Below are 19,234 nucleotides of genomic sequence, written 5' to 3'. Positions count from 1 at the left end.
CTTACAAGGAGCAGCCAGCTATTCTAAGAGGAGTCCTATGCTAGTTTTGAGCTAGCGTTAGTCTTTCATACTTAAGGCCACAAACACTGAGTCAACATGCAGAATATATGGTGTATAAGATGACACACTAACTACAGTTGCTACATTAAAGAATTTTTTTTTTTTTTTAATTAAAAAGTCTGGATACTATGCAACACTATTAAAGCTTAGACCTGGCTGCTGTGGCACTTATGCTATGGTTAGTCTTATGTTATAGCACGGGGTGTGCAAACTTTTTGGCCCAAGGGCCACATCTGGATGGGGGAAATTGCTTGCAGAGCCATGAATGTAGGGCTGGGGCAGGGGGTTGGAGCACGAGCGGGAATGCGGGGTGTGGGAGGAGGTGCGGTGTGCAGAAAGGGGCAAGGGGTTGGGGAGAAGGAGGAGTGCAGGGTGTACGAGGGGGCTCAGGGAAGGGGGTTGGGGTGAGTGCTGCAGCCCGGAACCACTTACCTGGAGTGGCTCCGGGGCCAGGGCAGGCTTCCTGCCTGCCTGCCCCAGCCCACTCCAGGAAGCGGCCAGCACAACATCCCTGCAGCCCCCTGCGGGGGGGGGGGGGGGGGGGCAGAGAGCTCCGCACACCTGTGTGTACCTCCCCCAAAGCTCCCATTGGCTGCGGTTTCCCATTCCCGGCCAATGGGAACTATGGGGGAGGTATCCACAAGCAAGTACAGAGCTCTTTGCCCTCCTCTCCCAGGGGAGTGGCAATCCCGTGAGCCGGATCCGGCCCACGGGCTGTAGTTTGCCCACCCCTGCTTTAGTAGTAGTTATTCTCATGGCAAAAAAGCAACATTTGCCGATTTACAAGGGGATACATATCTCAAAGTTATTCAAGCGAGTTTTTAACAGTTCTGCAACACTAAACATTTGCTAAAATAAACATATCAAAAGGTCATAGGTGCTTAAAGAATAGGTTTATTGACAATATTTTCACAAATAAACATTCTAAAGAAAATTTCAGAAATATCTAAACTTAAAAATTTTAAAATTTTGTTCTCATTGGCAAAATATTTCCAAAAAAATTTCCAAAAAAAACAAAAAAAGGTAAGATGTCACTATGTTACGTCATTTTTGAAAAACTTTCCTAATTCCAACATTTTGGTTCAGTCCTTTCATTTTTATGATACATATCCAACCCTTCAGCACAATGAAAGAAAACAAGCTGTTAATGTTTGATTTCCGTTCTGTCTAGGGAACACTAATCAATAGGATTTTTATTTATTTTATAAACAAGCCTCTCCCCTGAATACATCGTATCTGCTTTGAACTTGATGGGCAAGCAAAGTCAGTAAGTAGTACATTACCTTACAAATATACAAACTGAGCCAAATTATTCTGGTATTATTCAAAACCTGTATTTCCCCAAACGTATATATAAAGCATACCACATAGAACAAGAAACTGTTAGCATGCATTTTTGGAGGTCATTTTTGTACTTCAGGAATCTGAACTTCAACTAAAAAATAGGATCCTTTTATATTGTGATAAAAATGTACTCGAATGTTTTATAACATTAATATTTATTGCTTTATATGAATACTGTATTGAAAGCCCAAGCATTCAGTTTACACACAGAAATTATACAATTATATACCGTTTCACAATGGCAGTGAGCACTCATTACAATCTACAAAAGTCTACTTTACAGAAATTTAAAAACTCTAAATATCAAAAAGATACAGTTGAAGAAACAGGTATAAATTTGGCAGCCAGTAATTGTGACTGGGAGGTTGCAGCTTGCATGTCTTTAAATATGGGAATTTGAAAACATTGTGAGTTTAAAGCAGTAGTTGTGCTTTGAACTGGTTTGGAAAAAAAAATGTAACACTGGCTGTCAAAGTAGCATGTTCAAAAATATTTAGTTCACTTCCAAAATGTTATACAAATTATGGTGATTTCTATGCACCCCTAAAACGTTTAGTTATTTAGCTCAGGTACATAACTAAGGTAATATATTAATTCTTCCAATACAGTGGTCTACCATACCAATGACATTTGCCTACATTAGAATTTTGAAAGAAACTCCTCTGTAATATTCACAATGCTCTGAGAAGCACTCAAACAGCAAGTAGCTGTCCAATTTTTCTGAGATTTTGTTATTAGGTTTGCAAACATTCCACCTACAAAAATTTAAGATCAAGTTTTGATTACTCCGTTCTCCACATAAAGCACATTTTCTCATAAATAAATGAAATCCTTTCACTCAGGCACCTCAGAAGTATATAAAAGTGTTGTAGTCTGAACAGTTTTCTTGGAATGTGTTTCCCCTGGTGTTTCCAACAATGCTAAGATTTCCAGTGTTTCATATGGGCCAGATTTTATTTGGTTTATTCAGAGGCAAAAAACTGCCTTGAGAGGTGAACTCAGTCTTTTCCAATAGAAAAAGTGTACATTGCATTCATCTTTTGTAGAAACAGAAAAATATAACATTTCCCCCCTTAGAATAGAGAGAGAAAGAGAGTGTGTGTGTGTCTCAGTGTGTGTGTGTGTGTGTCTGTATAAAGTAACATTTTAAACACACAATTTAAGGTTTCATAGTATGTAGTCAAATAAAAGTCTGGAAACCAGCATGGAACCCTATAATTCACAAGTTAATGTTGAAACTGTAACCAAAATATGAAGTAACTGCTATAGCTGTCAGAGAAAGACAAGACAAAAAGCTTTCTTGCGTACATATAACTAAATGTGGTAATCTCCAAAAAAGTTGTCAAAATTATAATTATTACCTTCCAGTTTAAAAACTTTTATTCTAAATAAAAAAAAAAAAAAAACTATACACAAACCACTGATTTGACCAAACCAAAAAGTCAGCGGTAAGCAGGACCTGAAGGAGCTGGTATTCACAGTTCTTAACATGTACTCTTTCAGGGTTCGATCCATGGAGACGTTTATTTTACAACCTGCTTCTCTTGTAAAACTAAAGGTCCACTTTATTACATAAAATTATTTATACAGTGTAAAACCAGAGCCTTATGGAAAATACTGCATCTAAGTGTATTTAAATTATTAGTCTTGCTCCATAGGTTCTTCTGCAGCTTCTGTGGCTTCATCACTGTTTTCCATAGGGGTCTCTGATGAAGTTTCAGGAGTTTCACTGGCATATGATCCTAAATCTTCAGTTTCACTGCAGTCAGCTCCCCTAATGACAGATCCACTATTTTCACTGTCTTCAGAACATAAAACCTTCTCTACTTGAGACTGGTCAGATTCCTCCATTTGATTATTCTCCTCAGACGTCTCTTCATTCACAGTTAAGGATTCAGTGTCTTTTTCTTGATCTTTCCTTTCTGGAGCAACATCTCTTGGGGACATGAAGGACTCTGAAAACATTTACATTAATGACTTAGTGTTAACAATACATTCTTTTTAAACAAGTCAACAATAGTATTAAGTCACTTTGAATACCCAAACATTTACACTAGGAAACTGATTTAGACTATAAAAATGCATTAATCTATTTTTCCTCTATAGAAAGTGAGTTGATGTAAATTTTAAACTCTGAACCGCCTTAAAAATACTAAAGTTAACAACTTCCACAACACCATATTATATACCATATTTACAATATAAACATGAATGTAGTCTGACACCATTAAACCTTATGACTTTATACAGAGAAACTTTTAAACCATGAATGGGCTTTTCTTACTTCCCCACATTCCCATATCTTTTCCCAAGAGTATCCAGCCTTCTTGATATTCGTTGTGAGAACACAAAATTGTTTTGAACCCAATGTGGACATCAAAAATTTCACCCAGCAGGATATTTTACAAGTTACATTGTGAACCTTGAATATCGGGAATCAGAACAGAAGAGAGGAAGAATCTGCAGTGCAACATGGATACAAATTCATGCCAGTGTCTTCTAGATATATGTATTTGTTTACTCTGCACTAGTGCCAGCTTCAGGGCCCTCTGGGTAGTACTCAGCATTACAACTCACAAGGCTGTTAGGTTTTTGACTTGCTACTCTGGCACTGTTTGAGAGAGTTACAAATTGCTGTGTGAAGCTTAGCTTCAAGGACAAGAATCACCTTACGTTCACTTTGCTGTTATTTAGGAACAACACTGACCGTCAAGTGTAGCCCCCACCCCAATCAGGCATCCTCAAGAGAAGGAAGGTCCCAAAGCAGATCTAGGTACAACCTAGAGGATTCCCTGTCCCTAGCAAAACATTACACATATATGGGTAAATCTGAAATACCTTCTTCCTCTTCCTCTGTACAATGCTGTCTTGTACAGCTAGTATCTTTTTCTTTATTCTGAGGTGTAGAAGATGTTTCAGTTTCTTCTGCCATGACTGAAGAGACTTCACTGGAGGCAGTTTGGTTAGATGTCTCTCTTGCTTCCCCTTCTTTGTCAAATTTAAGTCTTTTTACTTCATGTCCCTCTGCTTCCACAGGATCATCTTCAGGGTGCTTATTTTTTATAGGGCTGCCTTGAGTACCTTCTGATTCAGATGCTGGTAATTCACTGTAAGACCCAAAGAAGCCATGCGTGAGTACCAAAAAACATTCCACATCTTGCCTCATTTCTCATACTGCTTATCTGAGATCAACAGAGCAGCATATGGGAGAACGTTATTTGCAAGGTATTCTCCAGCAGAGGTCCTACCCTGAAGAACTCAATTTGCTCATTATTGGCTAAAGCCCAGATTTATTAAATTTTCAGGCATGAGGTCAAGACCACTCTTTTTTCCAGCATTTGGGAAGGGGCTGCATAATTGGGCTGATGTATGGTGGGTCTGGATTATGGTTTATTATAATTTGAGGAAAGGCAGATCTATAAGTAACAAGCATTTATGATTTTAAATGTACTGGTTTTAGCATACCATCCTGACAGTAGTTTAATATGGAAACTTAGGATCCCCGCTTAACTCAACATTATTCATTTGTCAATCACACTTTTTTTTTTTTTTTTACACTAGATATCTACACAATCAGAAAAGAGCTGGACTATGTATAAAAACTCAGCAAGTAAAGCTGAGGAACATCTTCAACTAAACAATTCTATTGGAGAGTCACAGTCCAATACAAATCTTCACTTTGCATATATTAGGTCAGTAAACAAAAAGTAGCAAGTACATATCTAATAGAGCTGAGCATTTACCATAATCCTTTTGAAATGTCTTATTGATTAACTGATCCTTACCAAAGGGACATTTTGCTTTAAAAATATTTACAAAATTGTAAATGTAAAGCATGAGAATAATGAAATAGTCCATACGAATTACTCCGCACAAACCTGAGGTTTTTGTCTTCCTTTTGCTGCAAGTTTGATTCTTTATTGTCTGTGCTGTCAGGCAAACCATTTGTTGTCATAGGAGTTGACAAGGAAACCTTCGGTCGATTTACTGGTCTAGGAGTTCCAGGACCATTTATATTAGATCTAAAAAAATACAATTCATTTTTTAATCCTTTTTGATTAAACAATTAAAATATACTCTAGATTCAGAAATCCTGGAAAAGGAATATACTAGAGTATTTTAATTTTCAACACAATTATTTAGCCCAAAATCCAACATACATCCCATCATGCAAAATCAGTAAAGTCCACCTGTATATGAACTGGATTAAAAATTATTTTAAAGCATCAGTGGCATTCTGTAATACACTATTATGGCAGGATGTCTGGGCTAGGTGCTTCCAAAAACCATAAAAGATTTCTTCATCCTATCACACCCCCACCCAAGTAGATGTTGCCTCCTGAAACTGTTCAACTTACCTCTCTGAATAACCTGGTGAGTTTCCTGGAAACATAACACCATTCATCCTGTTTAAACTATTGGAATTATTTTTCCTACAAGAAATCAAAAATATTATACTTAGCAATTTAAGGTTCCTGAGTTCACAGAAGGCGATTTTTAAAAAATTCTCCTTGATTAAAAGTAATTACAAGTTACTAGATTTAAATAATATATTCCTATACACTGGGTTTTTTTGTTTACAACTAAATTGACTTCAACATCCATTATGTGATTAAATGTCATTTGCCTTTGCTTCTTATGCCCCAAATATCTTCCTTGACATCCTCTAATTTCCTTTAAATAATAAAATAAAAGGCATAATTTATCTTCAATTGTGACCATACCCATATTTAAAGTGAAGTGTATGCATAAGTGTTTGCTGGATTGGGGCTTTAGATTTTAAACTCTGTGGGCAGGAACCGTGTCTACTGGCTATGTAAAATGCCATGCGTGACTGGGATAAATGCACACCACACTAGGCCTTCATTAAAGGTCAGTTCCCCCATTACACCACACCCTTTGGAGGATAATACTCTCCACACAGAATAGGTGCTGATCCAGCAAGAATGCCTTCAGATCCTACACTAGCTGATGCCACTCAACATCCTTCAGGTTCTAACTTGTGATGAGTGGTGTTTTCACATGCCTGTGTGACATCCTTAACTGTTATGACAGGGCACAGTACTGTAATTTTAATACTTAGTCCTGCCTCACTGCAGGGGACTGGACTACATGACCTATCAAGGTCCCCTCCAGTTCAACATTTCTATGATTCTACAGCCTCATCTTAAGATATTGGCATTGGAAGAGCTTGTTTCTGTGCTTTACCTACATTCTTCAAATTAGTATGATGATGGGGGGCTTCTCGTACAGTTGGGAAAGTAGCTTTTGCAGGCCCAGGAAGACAGACTGAAGTAGAAGATAATGTGGACCTTCTTCTTCTAGACAACTCAACTGGCCCTACAGCCACTTTTCTGAAGTCTGTTTTTCCTCTTTCATACAACTGTAGATTTTGATTTTTAATTACTCCCTTTCTCTGCCCCTTCATTGTCTCTACATCCTGTACTTTACTTTGCAATCTTCCAGGCACTCAGACTTAATCTAGTTTTATCTAAATAAATGAACAGCACAAGATGTCATAGGAGCACTAAACTACCTACTGTAGGGCAACCCTGCTAGTAGTGGGATGGATGATGTGGGAATCCTCTCTTGAAACGAGCTGTGGAAGGCAGGAATCTATACTCCCTTTGGTTCAGTTCAAATGAGAGTCTATTCTTTGAATCTTTCACTTTTGCCTCAATGTTTGTTTTTAAAAAGACCCAAACTAACCCCATCTTTGTGCCCCCAATAAGCATTACTTTGTATGCCAAGTTGCTGTTCAGAGCGTATTTTTGCCGAAGGAATTAATTTCTGAAGAGGAAAAGGGTATTGCAAAGACTGACAAAACATTAGTATAAGAGTGGGGATGATGCAGTTCTAACACAGGTATTGTTTAATGCACTCACATATATTGTTTTGGATTAATAAACCGTGCTGTAAATTTTGGCTCAGAAGCTTGTTTTTCATCCCAAAGTTACTACACAGGTAGACCAGCAAGCAGTATATGTCTGCAGGACATCACCTCTTTTGCCACACAAAGTTTGAGAGATTTTGAAGGGCATTTGTTTAACCCATTGACATGGAAGATGAATTTTTGTAGTGCATGTCTTATTGTTGGCAAGGGGATACACCATTACTGCCAGCAACAAGGAGAACATACAAAAAAACCCTCCTAATATAATCCCAAATCTTTAAGTAGTTGAAGTAAATTTATGCTTACTCTGAAGATGGGTATACACAGCTGACAACCATGACATTCTGTAATACAAAAAAATGTAGAGAGTTTAGAAGCAAAAAAATTAAACATTTCTGATCCTGATAGAACTTGTAAACTTGACGATTAAGACACGACAGCTGGATTTAAAAAATTCTAGCTGATAAAGGTAATATTCTCTATAGAACTTTAAATTAGATTATTCTGAAGTCAAAAACAACCTTGGAAATAATTTCTACCTCCTAAAATCCTCAGTGGTAAATGTGCTTTGCTATTGTGAAGAATACAAACCAAACAAGACTTCCACCACATTGCCATTTCCAATATGCTACAGTAGAGGTCAAAGGAATTCAAACCACATTTTGGCGAGGTTTGTAACTTAGATGTTTCGATTACATTAAGCGGATACTCCACGTGGAACTGTGAAAATCCCAACCTGCTGCCAGTGCTCTTCACCAGTGGTAGGCAGCAAAGCTATAACAGTTTTTACCCTATGTCATGTAATCACCAGCTGTTGGTTTATACTAGTACTCCCACCAGTCATAGCCCAGGCAGGGCTTCACTAGTGCTACAGCAACAGTGAGAATTTCAGAAAAAACCTGTGTGAAAAAGGTATGAGACCATTTTTTTTTCATTTCAGAAAAATGGCTGATTATTGTCTGAAAGATAGCTAATGCATATACAAGAGGACTATCCCAATGCAGTTTTTAGTGTGCATTATAAGAACCATACAATAGGGATTTCTGAATTAGCAATTAAAGATAACGAACAATGTTATAGTGCTCCAGTATGCGTGTTGGTTGCTACTAATTACAGCACAAAATATGGTCCAGCAACACGATCATCTTTCGACAGATCAACACAGATAGTAGAAAGCTCTGATTAGTTTTCTAACAAAGGTGTCAGACTACCAGAGAATTCAATGTATGTGTCAGACTGCTCTTGCTCCCCCATGATAAAAAGCAGACTGTAAAATACACACTTCAAAAAAAAAAAAATCAAGGCCAAGATTTTCAAACTGGAGTGCCTAAGTCTGTAACTTACAATTTTAAGTACCTTCTGAACATGAACAAATGTAGCACTGTCAAAGTCTAGAGCACCCTTAAGGCTTGTTTCATTCATTTCAATGGGGTTTTCGTTTTAGATATCAGTGATCAAGAGCCACATTTGCTAATATCATATTACTGCAATTGCACACACAATGGCATGCACAAAGGGCAGAAACAGTGGTGCAACTAAAGAAATGGACTGCATAATTTTTCCACTCACTGCTGAACACTACATCAGCTTTACGAGATAAAAATTTAGCTACTAGATGAGGGCTATAATCTACCCTGAAACCAGCCAAAAGGATCAGTGCCAGATCCACTATAGATCAGCAGCAGTATGGGGCCCTAATTTGCAATCCATGATGATTTTACACATGCCCTAAATGTAACTGGGCCCACCCAGGAGAACGGCAGTTTGACATCAATTTTGGAAGTAGTACTGCATGCTTTTGGAAAACACTATATAAATACTACCAAACAAGTTCTGTATGCATTTAATGAGGGTTTTAATGTGCTAAAAAATGAGATCTGAAAAACAAAAATCTCTCCTTCAGCTTTTGAGTTTGATTCAAACTCAAAGCAAGGAAGGAAGAACTGCCCAGACCTGATAACTTACATGGTTGCATATCGCTCCGTTATTTAGCAGTGGGGGCTCAGAACAGTGAGCGATATTAAATCCTACATAAACTGCAATATTGGAGCATTACAAACAGAGACAGCCTTAATCCTGGAATTTATTTGCTTTTGGGTCAAAAACATTTTAGAATAACTTTTTGCAGTTATCTTTTTTTAAAAATTAACCAAATCGAAGTTGCTATTATAGCCATAATGAAGCCAATAAAACTTTGGGAGTCATTTAAATATTATATAGTGGGTAGTTACAATTTAGCTCCAATGCCTCTGAAAGGAAGACATACCTTTTCCACTCCTCTAAGAAACTTGTCTGTTCCTGTATAGTTCCTCCTTGGATCTGTCAGCAACTCACAAAGTCGCTGAATAGTAAAGGGGATACTGCAATGAAATACATATAGAACAATGTAAATGGTACTTAATGGGTAAAAGGCTGCTAGGAAGCAACTGCATTATTGCTATCCCTGCAGGCTGAAAAAGGTCCAAACAGAGGAAGTAGAATTTCACTGAAAGCTTGCAGTAAAAGGACAGTTGGCTTCCTCTGCACTTGGAGGTAGGGGTGTAATTCCCAGATCACGTCTTGTCAGTTCTCATTGAGCTAGCATGCTAAAAATGGTAGTGCAGCCAAAGTAGCATGGGCAGCCATGGCATGGGCTAGCTGTCCCGAGCATGCACACGCTGTGGATATGTACTTGGGGCGGCTAGCCCATGCCACTGCTTGCCGCTTCCTATGCTACTGCATCTATGCTACCATTTTTAGCAAGTAGCTCAATTAGTACTGCAATTATGTCTATGCAAGCTGGGAATCACACCTTTAGCTCCACCTGCACATAGCTTTAATCTCTGATTTACATTTCTCAGTTTGCATAAACACTTCGAAAACACAGCACACACTTTTGGGCAATACATCCTCTACCAAAACTAACTAAAATCCAAAAGACATCATTCCAAAAATCACAATTCACTACGCACACTGTATTCAATAATTAAGTTACATGTAGATTTCAATTCAGGAAACCAAAATCAGTCACAGTTTAAAACTACTTTTATTGGGTAAATTATGAGGTTAACAAAATATGTGAAACAGCAACAGTAAAAAATGCTTTAAAACAATTAAAGATTCACACTCCTAGATCTGGCAAAAATATAAAGTGATTCTCAAGACTTTTGATTTTACAGTTTATAGGAAATGCATTAAATTTTGTAAGTAGTACAGCCAGTTAATAATAGTTCAGAAAAATATGGTATCTACACATTCAGATCTGGTGATCTATCTAAAACAAGTATGATTAGTTTTTCTGCTGCATTGAGATAGGACAGGGCTATATACTCATAATATTTTGTTCATACAAATGTGTCCTCTGTCTAGCAATTTTGTAATTGGATTTTACACAAACACTAACAAGATCAACTGAAATTTTTCATTTTAGCAATGCATAACAGGATCAAATATTTAAGGTTAGCTGATCTTACATGCATTTCCCGTAGCAATATTTATTAATATACATTTACAGTAAATCTATTTTGTTACACAATTATCAGCATCTAGCAAAACTTTTGAATTATGGTACAGGAATGCAATACTGCTTTTTAAGCATTCTACTAACTGAATTTGTCTGAGCTTGAAGTCATTACACTTGGAACACAAAGTGCTTAGTACAATGTGAAGCATTAGAATTATATTTTATATATGTAGGAAATTTTAAAAAATTACACCCAAACAGTTTATACACACACTCAACACGATTCCATCCCTACTACAGAACTGTTACAACTGTGTTACTCAGAAATTAGAGTGCTAATTGTTATTAAAAAAATTAATGAATTCAAGTTTGCAATGGGTAAATCACTCAAGCTAGAAGAGCATAATTTTATGCCTACTTCATTAAATAAAAAACAGATCTTGTTCAAACATTCACTGATCTGATTTTTCACCAAGAATATGCCAGAAGAAACCATGTTCAACCAGTGAGAGTAGTTACTGGCATTAATTCTACTGGAAAGTTCTTAAGGGCCAAGGCCTTTCCTATAAACAGAAATTGAACCAGACTAAATATCACCCATTTTAATGTGTTTTGCAGATTCTACCATGTGTTATGGTACAGTGGAAGGTATATAAACCATAACCTGAAACAACTAAGAGGTATGTTGTAAAACAGAATCTAGGAGAAATCCCTATGTTTGGCATGTTGTCAACATATCTACCTCCAAATACCTCAGAGATGATGCATATCAACTGTATTGTGGATTAATCAATATTTATTATTATCATACACCTAAACCATGACAGAATCTCATCTTTATTTCACTCCTGAAGAACAAAAAGACAGTATGACAGGCTAATCTTTATGGGTCAGTACATAGCTCCTTCAAATGGTAGAGAATTAAATAAATGTGAGGCTACAGGAGCGATAAAACAAGAGGACAAGAATATTCCCAGACCAGACCTTCACTGTAAATTTCTTTTATATCAAAAAAAGTAAGTTGAAAGGAAGGAATTTAGTATTTAGTGAATGTTATGGCAGGCATATTTTACTTGTCCACCAGGTGTTTGACCCCTCATCTGCCTACCATCGACCAAAATTATATTTAGACTGTTTTTTCTAACTTGGTTCCCTACATAGTTCGACTAAAATGAACTCATGTATTCCTTTTGGTTCAATTTACTCAATGAGAATGTCCTTGAGACTGTGAGGGTTCACTTCCTGTTAATACCGCTCAGAACATCTTTGCTATGGATTAAGTTATACCTGGTGTTTCATCAAGTTTTGGCCAAGGTGTTTAATGACTTTACTCACAGAGATGCTAAACCAGAAAACCTCTGCCATGGACAGACTCTTCAATTTGCTCCCCTTGTTGGTAGTTTCACTCACTCTTCCTATCTCCAATCTTGGTAAGTGTGCAGGAGGAGTTAATTGATTTGTGAACTCACCCATATATGTACTGCATATCTAAACCTGTGCATAGCTGCATAAAGATATAACTGCTGCTTATTTTTTGGGTACTTTTTTGGGGTGGTGGGAGGGACAGAACAGTACTAGACTACCAAAGGTTGTAACAGCTAATCTTTAAACAGTAAATTCAAATTACCTGTCTGCTTAAACATCCATTTACAAAGACCTATAGTTTAAGTAGTAGCATATTAAAAAAAAGTGAAAATTTGTAGAATCTTGTTAACTTATTTTTAATATTTATTGGATATTTGGAATACAATTTGAAAGACTAACATATGAAATAGTTTATGAAACTCAGTGGCATTCAGCTTACTGAGGTGATATCAAACCCCATAAAATGCAAGATTTGCAGCTTCAAAGTAAATTGTACATTCCAATTTTTTATTTTAACCTACACTATAATCTGTGTTCTGGCCAACAGCAACACTGTTCCCTTCAAAGCATCTATAAAATAGCGAACTTTGTTTAATGCACAGTAGATGGCACCACACATCATAGTATGTGCTTTACAATAAACTGACATCGAGTTACTGTTTTTTGACGACTTTTTTAATTTGCAGACTTCCAGAGGCAACGACATCTCAGCTACAGTGAACTATGTAAAAGTCATATACAAGTACATATTACAAAAATTAAAGGTGTGGCTTTAAACCAATTTTAAAAAAAATCAGTGCAACTTTGTGCACGGACATTCAAACGAATTTAAGAGTGAGTGTACTGAGGAAGTTGCATCTATTTTACTAATTAGGTTTCTAAACTCTTTTAGTTAAATCCATGCAAAAACCGCATAATAAAATTTCTTCAAGTGAGCAAAGGGATTAGGAATTCCATAATCAAGTGAAAATGATCAGAACTGCACTTCCCAGTGCCATTGGTCAGGGTGCTGTAAAGAGAGCCTGATCATGACAGCCATGTTGTAGTGTATTAAGCAAAAAGGGACTGAAGAAAAGATGTGGAGAAACTCCTTTAGTTGGTCATATGACTGTTATAAAGGTGAGCAAAGACAAAATTTGTATATTCTAACATGGATATTTCTGTAAGGTACCCAAAAAACAAAGTCCTCCTAACCCAATAATCACAACTGACGACCAGTACTCATCCAAAAATATCAAAGATTAAGGAAGCCTACCTCTATTTAAAGACAGACAGACAGACAGCATACCTTCACCAGTGTGTTGGAAGGAGTGCTGAAAAGCCAGAACCTAACTCAGACTAGCAAGAGTGCAAAGAATACATCTGAAAATTAACCCTATTTGTACTACTGAAGAGTTTACTTCTTGTTGTAAAGAATTTTCCATGAGCCATACACCTCCAGTGGTTCGTTTTGGAAGTATTCACAATTTACTAGGAAAGGGGAAAATGGACATGGGAAACTTCTTAAGAGTCTCTTTGGCATATAAGTTTCTTAAATGTGGCAGGAGAATCTGGCCCTACACCCATACAATGTCAGATGGATACAAACTGATATTTTGGGTTTAAACAAGCACTGCCATGTCACTATGCAGCCACCTGAAAGAAAAAGCATACTTATTCTGTCTGTCAAAGCCATTTAATCCAAAGTCACTGATTACCCAGAGAAGGCAATCATCTCTTAGTAACTGCTTTTGCATGATGTCTTTCTTTACGGATGAAGAGGAAAGATTAAATATGCCCTTTTTCTTCCTATCTTATGCATCCTAGAAGCAAGGACAGGAAAAACCCTGTTAGGTCAGGGTCACAATAAGCATCCACATTTTCTGTTAGGCTACCTTGCAATGATCTGAATAAGAAGATCCATGAACGAAAATGGTAAAAGGCCTGAAAATAACTGCTCTGGGCAACTGGTGCTCTCTGGAGTCAAGATTTTCCAAGGAGTTCATTAAGTGACAGCAACGGTATAGATAAAATAGAGAATCCATTATCCCAATGAGGGAGGAAAAAACCCTGCATTCTTAAAAGAGAAGTGGTGTCTGTAGGAGAGCCTGACAGACAGAGGCAAGAACATACTGGTGTTGTAGTGGTGATATGAAATCTTCATCTGATTGGTTGCTGCTGCCTGGTTGTCAGGAGCAGGAAAGGATAGCTCAACAATAGAGACTGATGAACCTGAGGACACAGAATTGAGTTTTATTTACGTTCGAGTGTCTAACATCACATTAACAAAAAATTCACATGTATTTTATGGAACAACTCTAGTAACTTAAGTGTTATTTTTTACTTTGCCAACAGAAACAGTACATTGCTAAGGTCTTCATTCTCATGGGATTTATCAGAATCATGGGCTTTATGGAGCAGGATACGTATACCATATTTTTAAGCCTTTGAATTATATGTATTGCTGTGTAGTACAGGCCTAAGTGTAGAACTGGTCTCGAATTTGTTAAACTGAATCAATTTAATTAACTGATAGTGATACAGCAAATCAGGTATCAGATTGTACAAACTGCAGCCTGTTTGTGTTATATGTTGCTTTAGATACAAATCACTGGACAATGATTACTTAAGAAGTTTCAGAATCATAGCCTCGTTAGAACAAAGTTATATATGAATTGCTACATGGTTTATTTCATTCCTGGTTGTGAAAAGTTTTGAATTTTAGCATTTGTTTAAAGGCAATAATTATACGTCTTCCGGTTTTTCCATCTAGTGACACTAGCTGGTTTCCACTTTTAAAGAACACATGAGGAAAGCATTGGGAGTTCTTCCTTAGCGTTAAAGTAACACTTTTAAAAATTTTGCTTTGTTGCCACAGTATTTTAACAGTGCAAAAGGCTCAGACACCCAGAAGTTTTGTCAAGTGTGTCTTTGAACTATATGATTTGGTGGTTGCCTAGCTGTTCATTTCCTCTGAGTGGTTTACGAGCTTAGGTAAGCTATGTAACATAAGCAAAAAACAGCTTTGAAATAATAGAACAAAAAGCCCAGACATTAGGACAAGTTTTTACTTCCTTAAAGCTAGACTACTATTAATACCAGCCAGCAGAATAAAAGACATCATGTTACCATTTGTAGGTTTCATGGTAGAAATTCTTGGCATCACATTTAAGTGAGAAATTTGAATATGAAAGTACTTGAAACTTTCAACATGCAAAAACATTTATTTCAAGAGAGTCAATTCTGAAGCACAATCCATGTTTTAAATAACGTCAGTCTTAGGGAACGTGACGGTAAGAACCACTGATCTAACTCCAGCATATGAATCTCAAGAGGGGTCATCATAGTCCTTTAAAGCTAGCAGTCTCAGGGGTAACATGGAGGAAGGCTACAACATGTCCATTTGCTGATAAGCTGAAAATACAGCAGGTAAGTGGTTGGTGCAAATGAACAAAACACTAATTAACTGGATGATAAATTTGTGACTCAGTTTAAGCTCAAGAAAGTGCTATCAAGCCGTTACAAAGAAATAGCAAATAAGAGAGTAGATGCCCATGAAAAACAAGAGTTTTATTTAAATGAAACAAAAGTGAACTTCAGAAAAAAGTCCTTTTACAAAAGCAATAAGCAGCAAGAAACAATACACTTTGTAGTCTAGAGAAACAAACAAGTAATCATTCAAATGCTAAAAGTATACTTTAACAACCAGTAAACACATGGTTGTTTTTTTGACCTACAAATCTGAATCTGTAGCTTAACAATTCATAGTAGATACACTGTCTCTTTGTTGCACTGTGTCACAGAATTCATTGTTCTCAATGAGCTGCCAAACTGCCAGATGCAAGTTAAGGGGACAAACACCAAATGGTTACAGTTTATTAAAAAAAACCTAAGCACCTAAAAATGGATTAAAATAAATCTGATTTTAGATAGAAATAGATTTCTATCAACATGCTTCTTTTTATGTATACTTTTTGTATTGCATGACCAATGTCCATTAAAGAAAAAGTTAATCACAGATTTTAAAACAACTGAAGACACTAACAAATGTCACAAGATATTAGATTAATCATTAAAAGACAGATTTTGGACTTTGGTTTTTAAAAGATATCACAATAAAATATGTTTAAGTTGATAGGCACCAATTTATTTGTACCTGAAGTTGTCTACGGCAAGTGTTGAGCAGAATGAAGATGTGGAAGTAAATCACAGTAAGACTGGAAGGTCATCTATGAAAGATGATACATTGCCTAGCCTTGAGAAAAAAATTGTTTAAAAACAAATGAGATTTGATTAAAAATTACATACCCGTTAAATCCGGTGACTATTTTCAGGATTCGTTCCTTCATCTCCTCAAAGGGAATATATTCCACATTGGGATTAGGGGGCCCTCTTGGTTCAGGTGCAGAGGTTCTGAAGTCATCCATCACTTTCTCCAGTTTGAAAATAAAATAGCCTTTAAACTGAGACCACTGAATCCTAAATTAAAGGTTAAAAAAAAATCACAAGTGACTTAAGACGCATGCAAAATATCCATATTATAACTTTGTTTAGATCAAAGCAAAAAATCTTAGACGATCATGAATTTTTATAACCAGGTAGTTCAAAGATTTAATATTTTTAAGCAACAAATAGTTTACTGTAGCCAACCAACTGAGAGACATTTTTGAAGACTATTCCAAGGACAGCAGACAGGACAAAATTAAACATTTTATCTTCAACGAGAAGGCTGTTAACACCACTTTCATACATAAATTTAGATACGATATTTTACAAAAGCTCTTTTGCAGTCCTGAAGAAGACCTGAACATAAATTTATTCTTAGTTATGCAACTCCGTTACTGACAGATTGTCAGCTCTTCATTACATGGATCATTTTATTCTACATTTGTAGAACACTTAGCACTTTGGGGCAGCAATCCCAATTATTATTCATATTATAGTAGGCCTAGGAGCCCTGTGCATGGACCAGAACTCCATTGTTCTGTTTGTACTGCATCTGGCAAATAAAAAGTCCCTGTCCCAAGGAGCTCACCATGTTTTAACCAGGGGTATATAGTAAATCATGGGCAGGTCACGGGCCATGAATTTTTGTTTATTGCCCATGACCTGTCTGACTTTTACTAAAAGTACCCGTGACTAAAGCATAACCTTAACAATGAGATAGCTTTGCAGATGTTTACAGGAAGCACCTCCCACGGGTGTTCGGAAGCATAGGAGAAAGCATGCATATGCTTGTTTGAAAATTTAACAAGTAGACAGTGGAAGACATCATGGCTTGATCAGAGGTGAGCATCAACATCCAGACAGTGAATGAGAGATAATAGGTAGGGCGGAGGTTCACTGTGAAGGGTCTTGAAAGTGAATACAATCAACTTACGTTTGATGTTAAATGAGATTGCAGCCAGTAGAGAGATTCAAAGGGGGGGGAGACAGCATCAAAGCAATAGGCTTGGAAAATGATATTTGCAGTAACATTCTGAACAGATATAAGCAGGGCAATACTGCATTTGTCAAGGCCAGAGTGAAGGACGTTACAGTAATCAAGATGTGAGATGAGAGCCTAGATGAGAGTTTCAGCTATGCGAGTAGATAAAAGCCATATCTTATAGATGTGGTGCAGAAAGAATTGGCAAGATTTTAGGTTTAGCCTGGATGTGAGGATGAAAGGCAGAATGGTGTCCACAGTGATCAAGAAATGAGGTTGGTGGGAGGGTTTGCAGGGAGTGGGGAGATTACGGGCTCTGTTTTCTTCCAGGTGCTTCTTACCACGAATAAATAATATGGAACTTAACACTGATGAACATAACACTGACTATTTTTGTCCATATTTAATTCATATAGCTATCTAAAATAATTATAATGTAATTCATGTGGAAGATTAAAACAGAAGAATCACTAGCACCTGTGTAAGAAATATGGGAGTAAATGTTTTTCTCTTTGTGTTGAGCTGGGATATATTAATCTTTTACTTCCAAACGACCACCTTGGTGTGAACAGTATTTTTGCCTTCACCTTTTTGCCTAACGCAAGTGTGACAGACCCAGGCCAGTTGGGTACAGCAGAGTAGTAGAAGACAGATATACTGGCCTCTGAGGCTAGCATAATCTGCCAGGAAGCGCGGAACCCACTGAGGCAAGGTCAGAGCTCTGCCTCACAAGATACTATCTATTCAGCTCTCCTCCAGTCTACAACATCAACTCTGCCAAGGTATTGACAGTAAGATAGGACTATGGCTAAAAGACTAGAATTGTGCTAACCTAAAAGATGTACATACTATAACCATTCTCTTACATAGTTACTGGTCTTAAGTGTCTCTTTAGAATAGGCTCAAGTTACATGCTTCCATATTAATTTGTGAAAGGAGAACTTTACAACAAAGAAGATAATGTTTTTTTGCTGCCTTAGCTCATCTGTCTCCCAGACTAGTCGGTGCTTAAAGATTCAGACATAGAACATATTTATGAAAGTCATTTTCAAAACTTACACAATTCTTTTAAACAACTTTTATAGAGAACCTTTTAAAGTGCTATTTACCATATAACTTCAATCTAAGTTTGATGCCAATGAGAATAATTTCCATGTATTGGAGCTTGCCAAAAAACTAGAAAAGGATGCGTCAGAAAATTACTACAGATATTATGGGCAGGTTCTGAATAAGCTTCTCCACACTGATCATCACATAGAACCTGCACTGCAAAGAGAAGTTTTGGGCCTTTTCATAACACAGCACTTCCTCAGCAGTGCAGGTAGAATTGCGAAACTGATGAATATAATGTTATCTTAATACATTTCAATCTACTCCTACTGGTGTGGTTTATAGGATTCTGGCTAACTGACAGCCACATTTAGCCCTCTTCAGCTGGAAAAAGGAGTTCTACATAATCAAGGACAAGAGGGAAGACAAGACATAGTAAATATAGGTCTAAAGATGGTGGGGGCTTGAAGAGGGGAGAATATAATTCAAGCTCCCCTCCCAAAGAGATTCTGATATGAAGGATTGCTCTTTTTTTAAAACGTGATTAAGGGCAAAAAAATGGAGGAGCAACAACATTCAAAGTTTGAAATAATGTGTGGTTCTTTTATTTAAAATATAATAGAAGGGATAAACTGGGTTTAAAAGTGAGTGACACACCTTGAAAAGACACTTT

At 36.9% G+C, this 19,234-nt stretch overlaps 1 protein-coding gene across 3 annotated transcripts in view; it reads right to left on the bottom strand.

The window, feature by feature from the left end:
• Positions 1–934: 934 nt before the first annotated feature.
• The window catches only part of PPP4R2 (protein phosphatase 4 regulatory subunit 2), a 39,374-nt gene continuing 21,074 nt past the window's right edge, over positions 935–19,234 (bottom strand). For all 3 annotated transcript variants that reach the window (XM_084633041.1, XM_084633042.1, XM_084633040.1), the window contains 7 exons: positions 16,392–16,562; positions 9,564–9,657; positions 7,604–7,641; positions 5,763–5,837; positions 5,283–5,426; positions 4,243–4,511; positions 935–3,359 (listed from right to left, as the gene is read on the bottom strand). In XM_084633041.1, coding sequence (XP_084489167.1) covers positions 3,046–3,359; positions 4,243–4,511; positions 5,283–5,426; positions 5,763–5,837; positions 7,604–7,641; positions 9,564–9,657; positions 16,392–16,562 — 1,105 coding nt within the window. In that variant the 3' untranslated portion in view covers positions 935–3,045. The remainder of the gene's footprint in view (positions 3,360–4,242; positions 4,512–5,282; positions 5,427–5,762; positions 5,838–7,603; positions 7,642–9,563; positions 9,658–16,391; positions 16,563–19,234) is intronic.

The sequence above is a fragment of the Lepidochelys olivacea genome, assembly GCF_965140295.1.
Source record: "Lepidochelys olivacea isolate rLepOli2 genome assembly, chromosome: 7".
Classification (NCBI taxonomy): Eukaryota; Metazoa; Chordata; order Testudines; family Cheloniidae; genus Lepidochelys; species Lepidochelys olivacea.
Note: the sequence above shows the minus strand (reverse complement) of the source record. Positions and strands in the feature narration are given on the sequence as shown.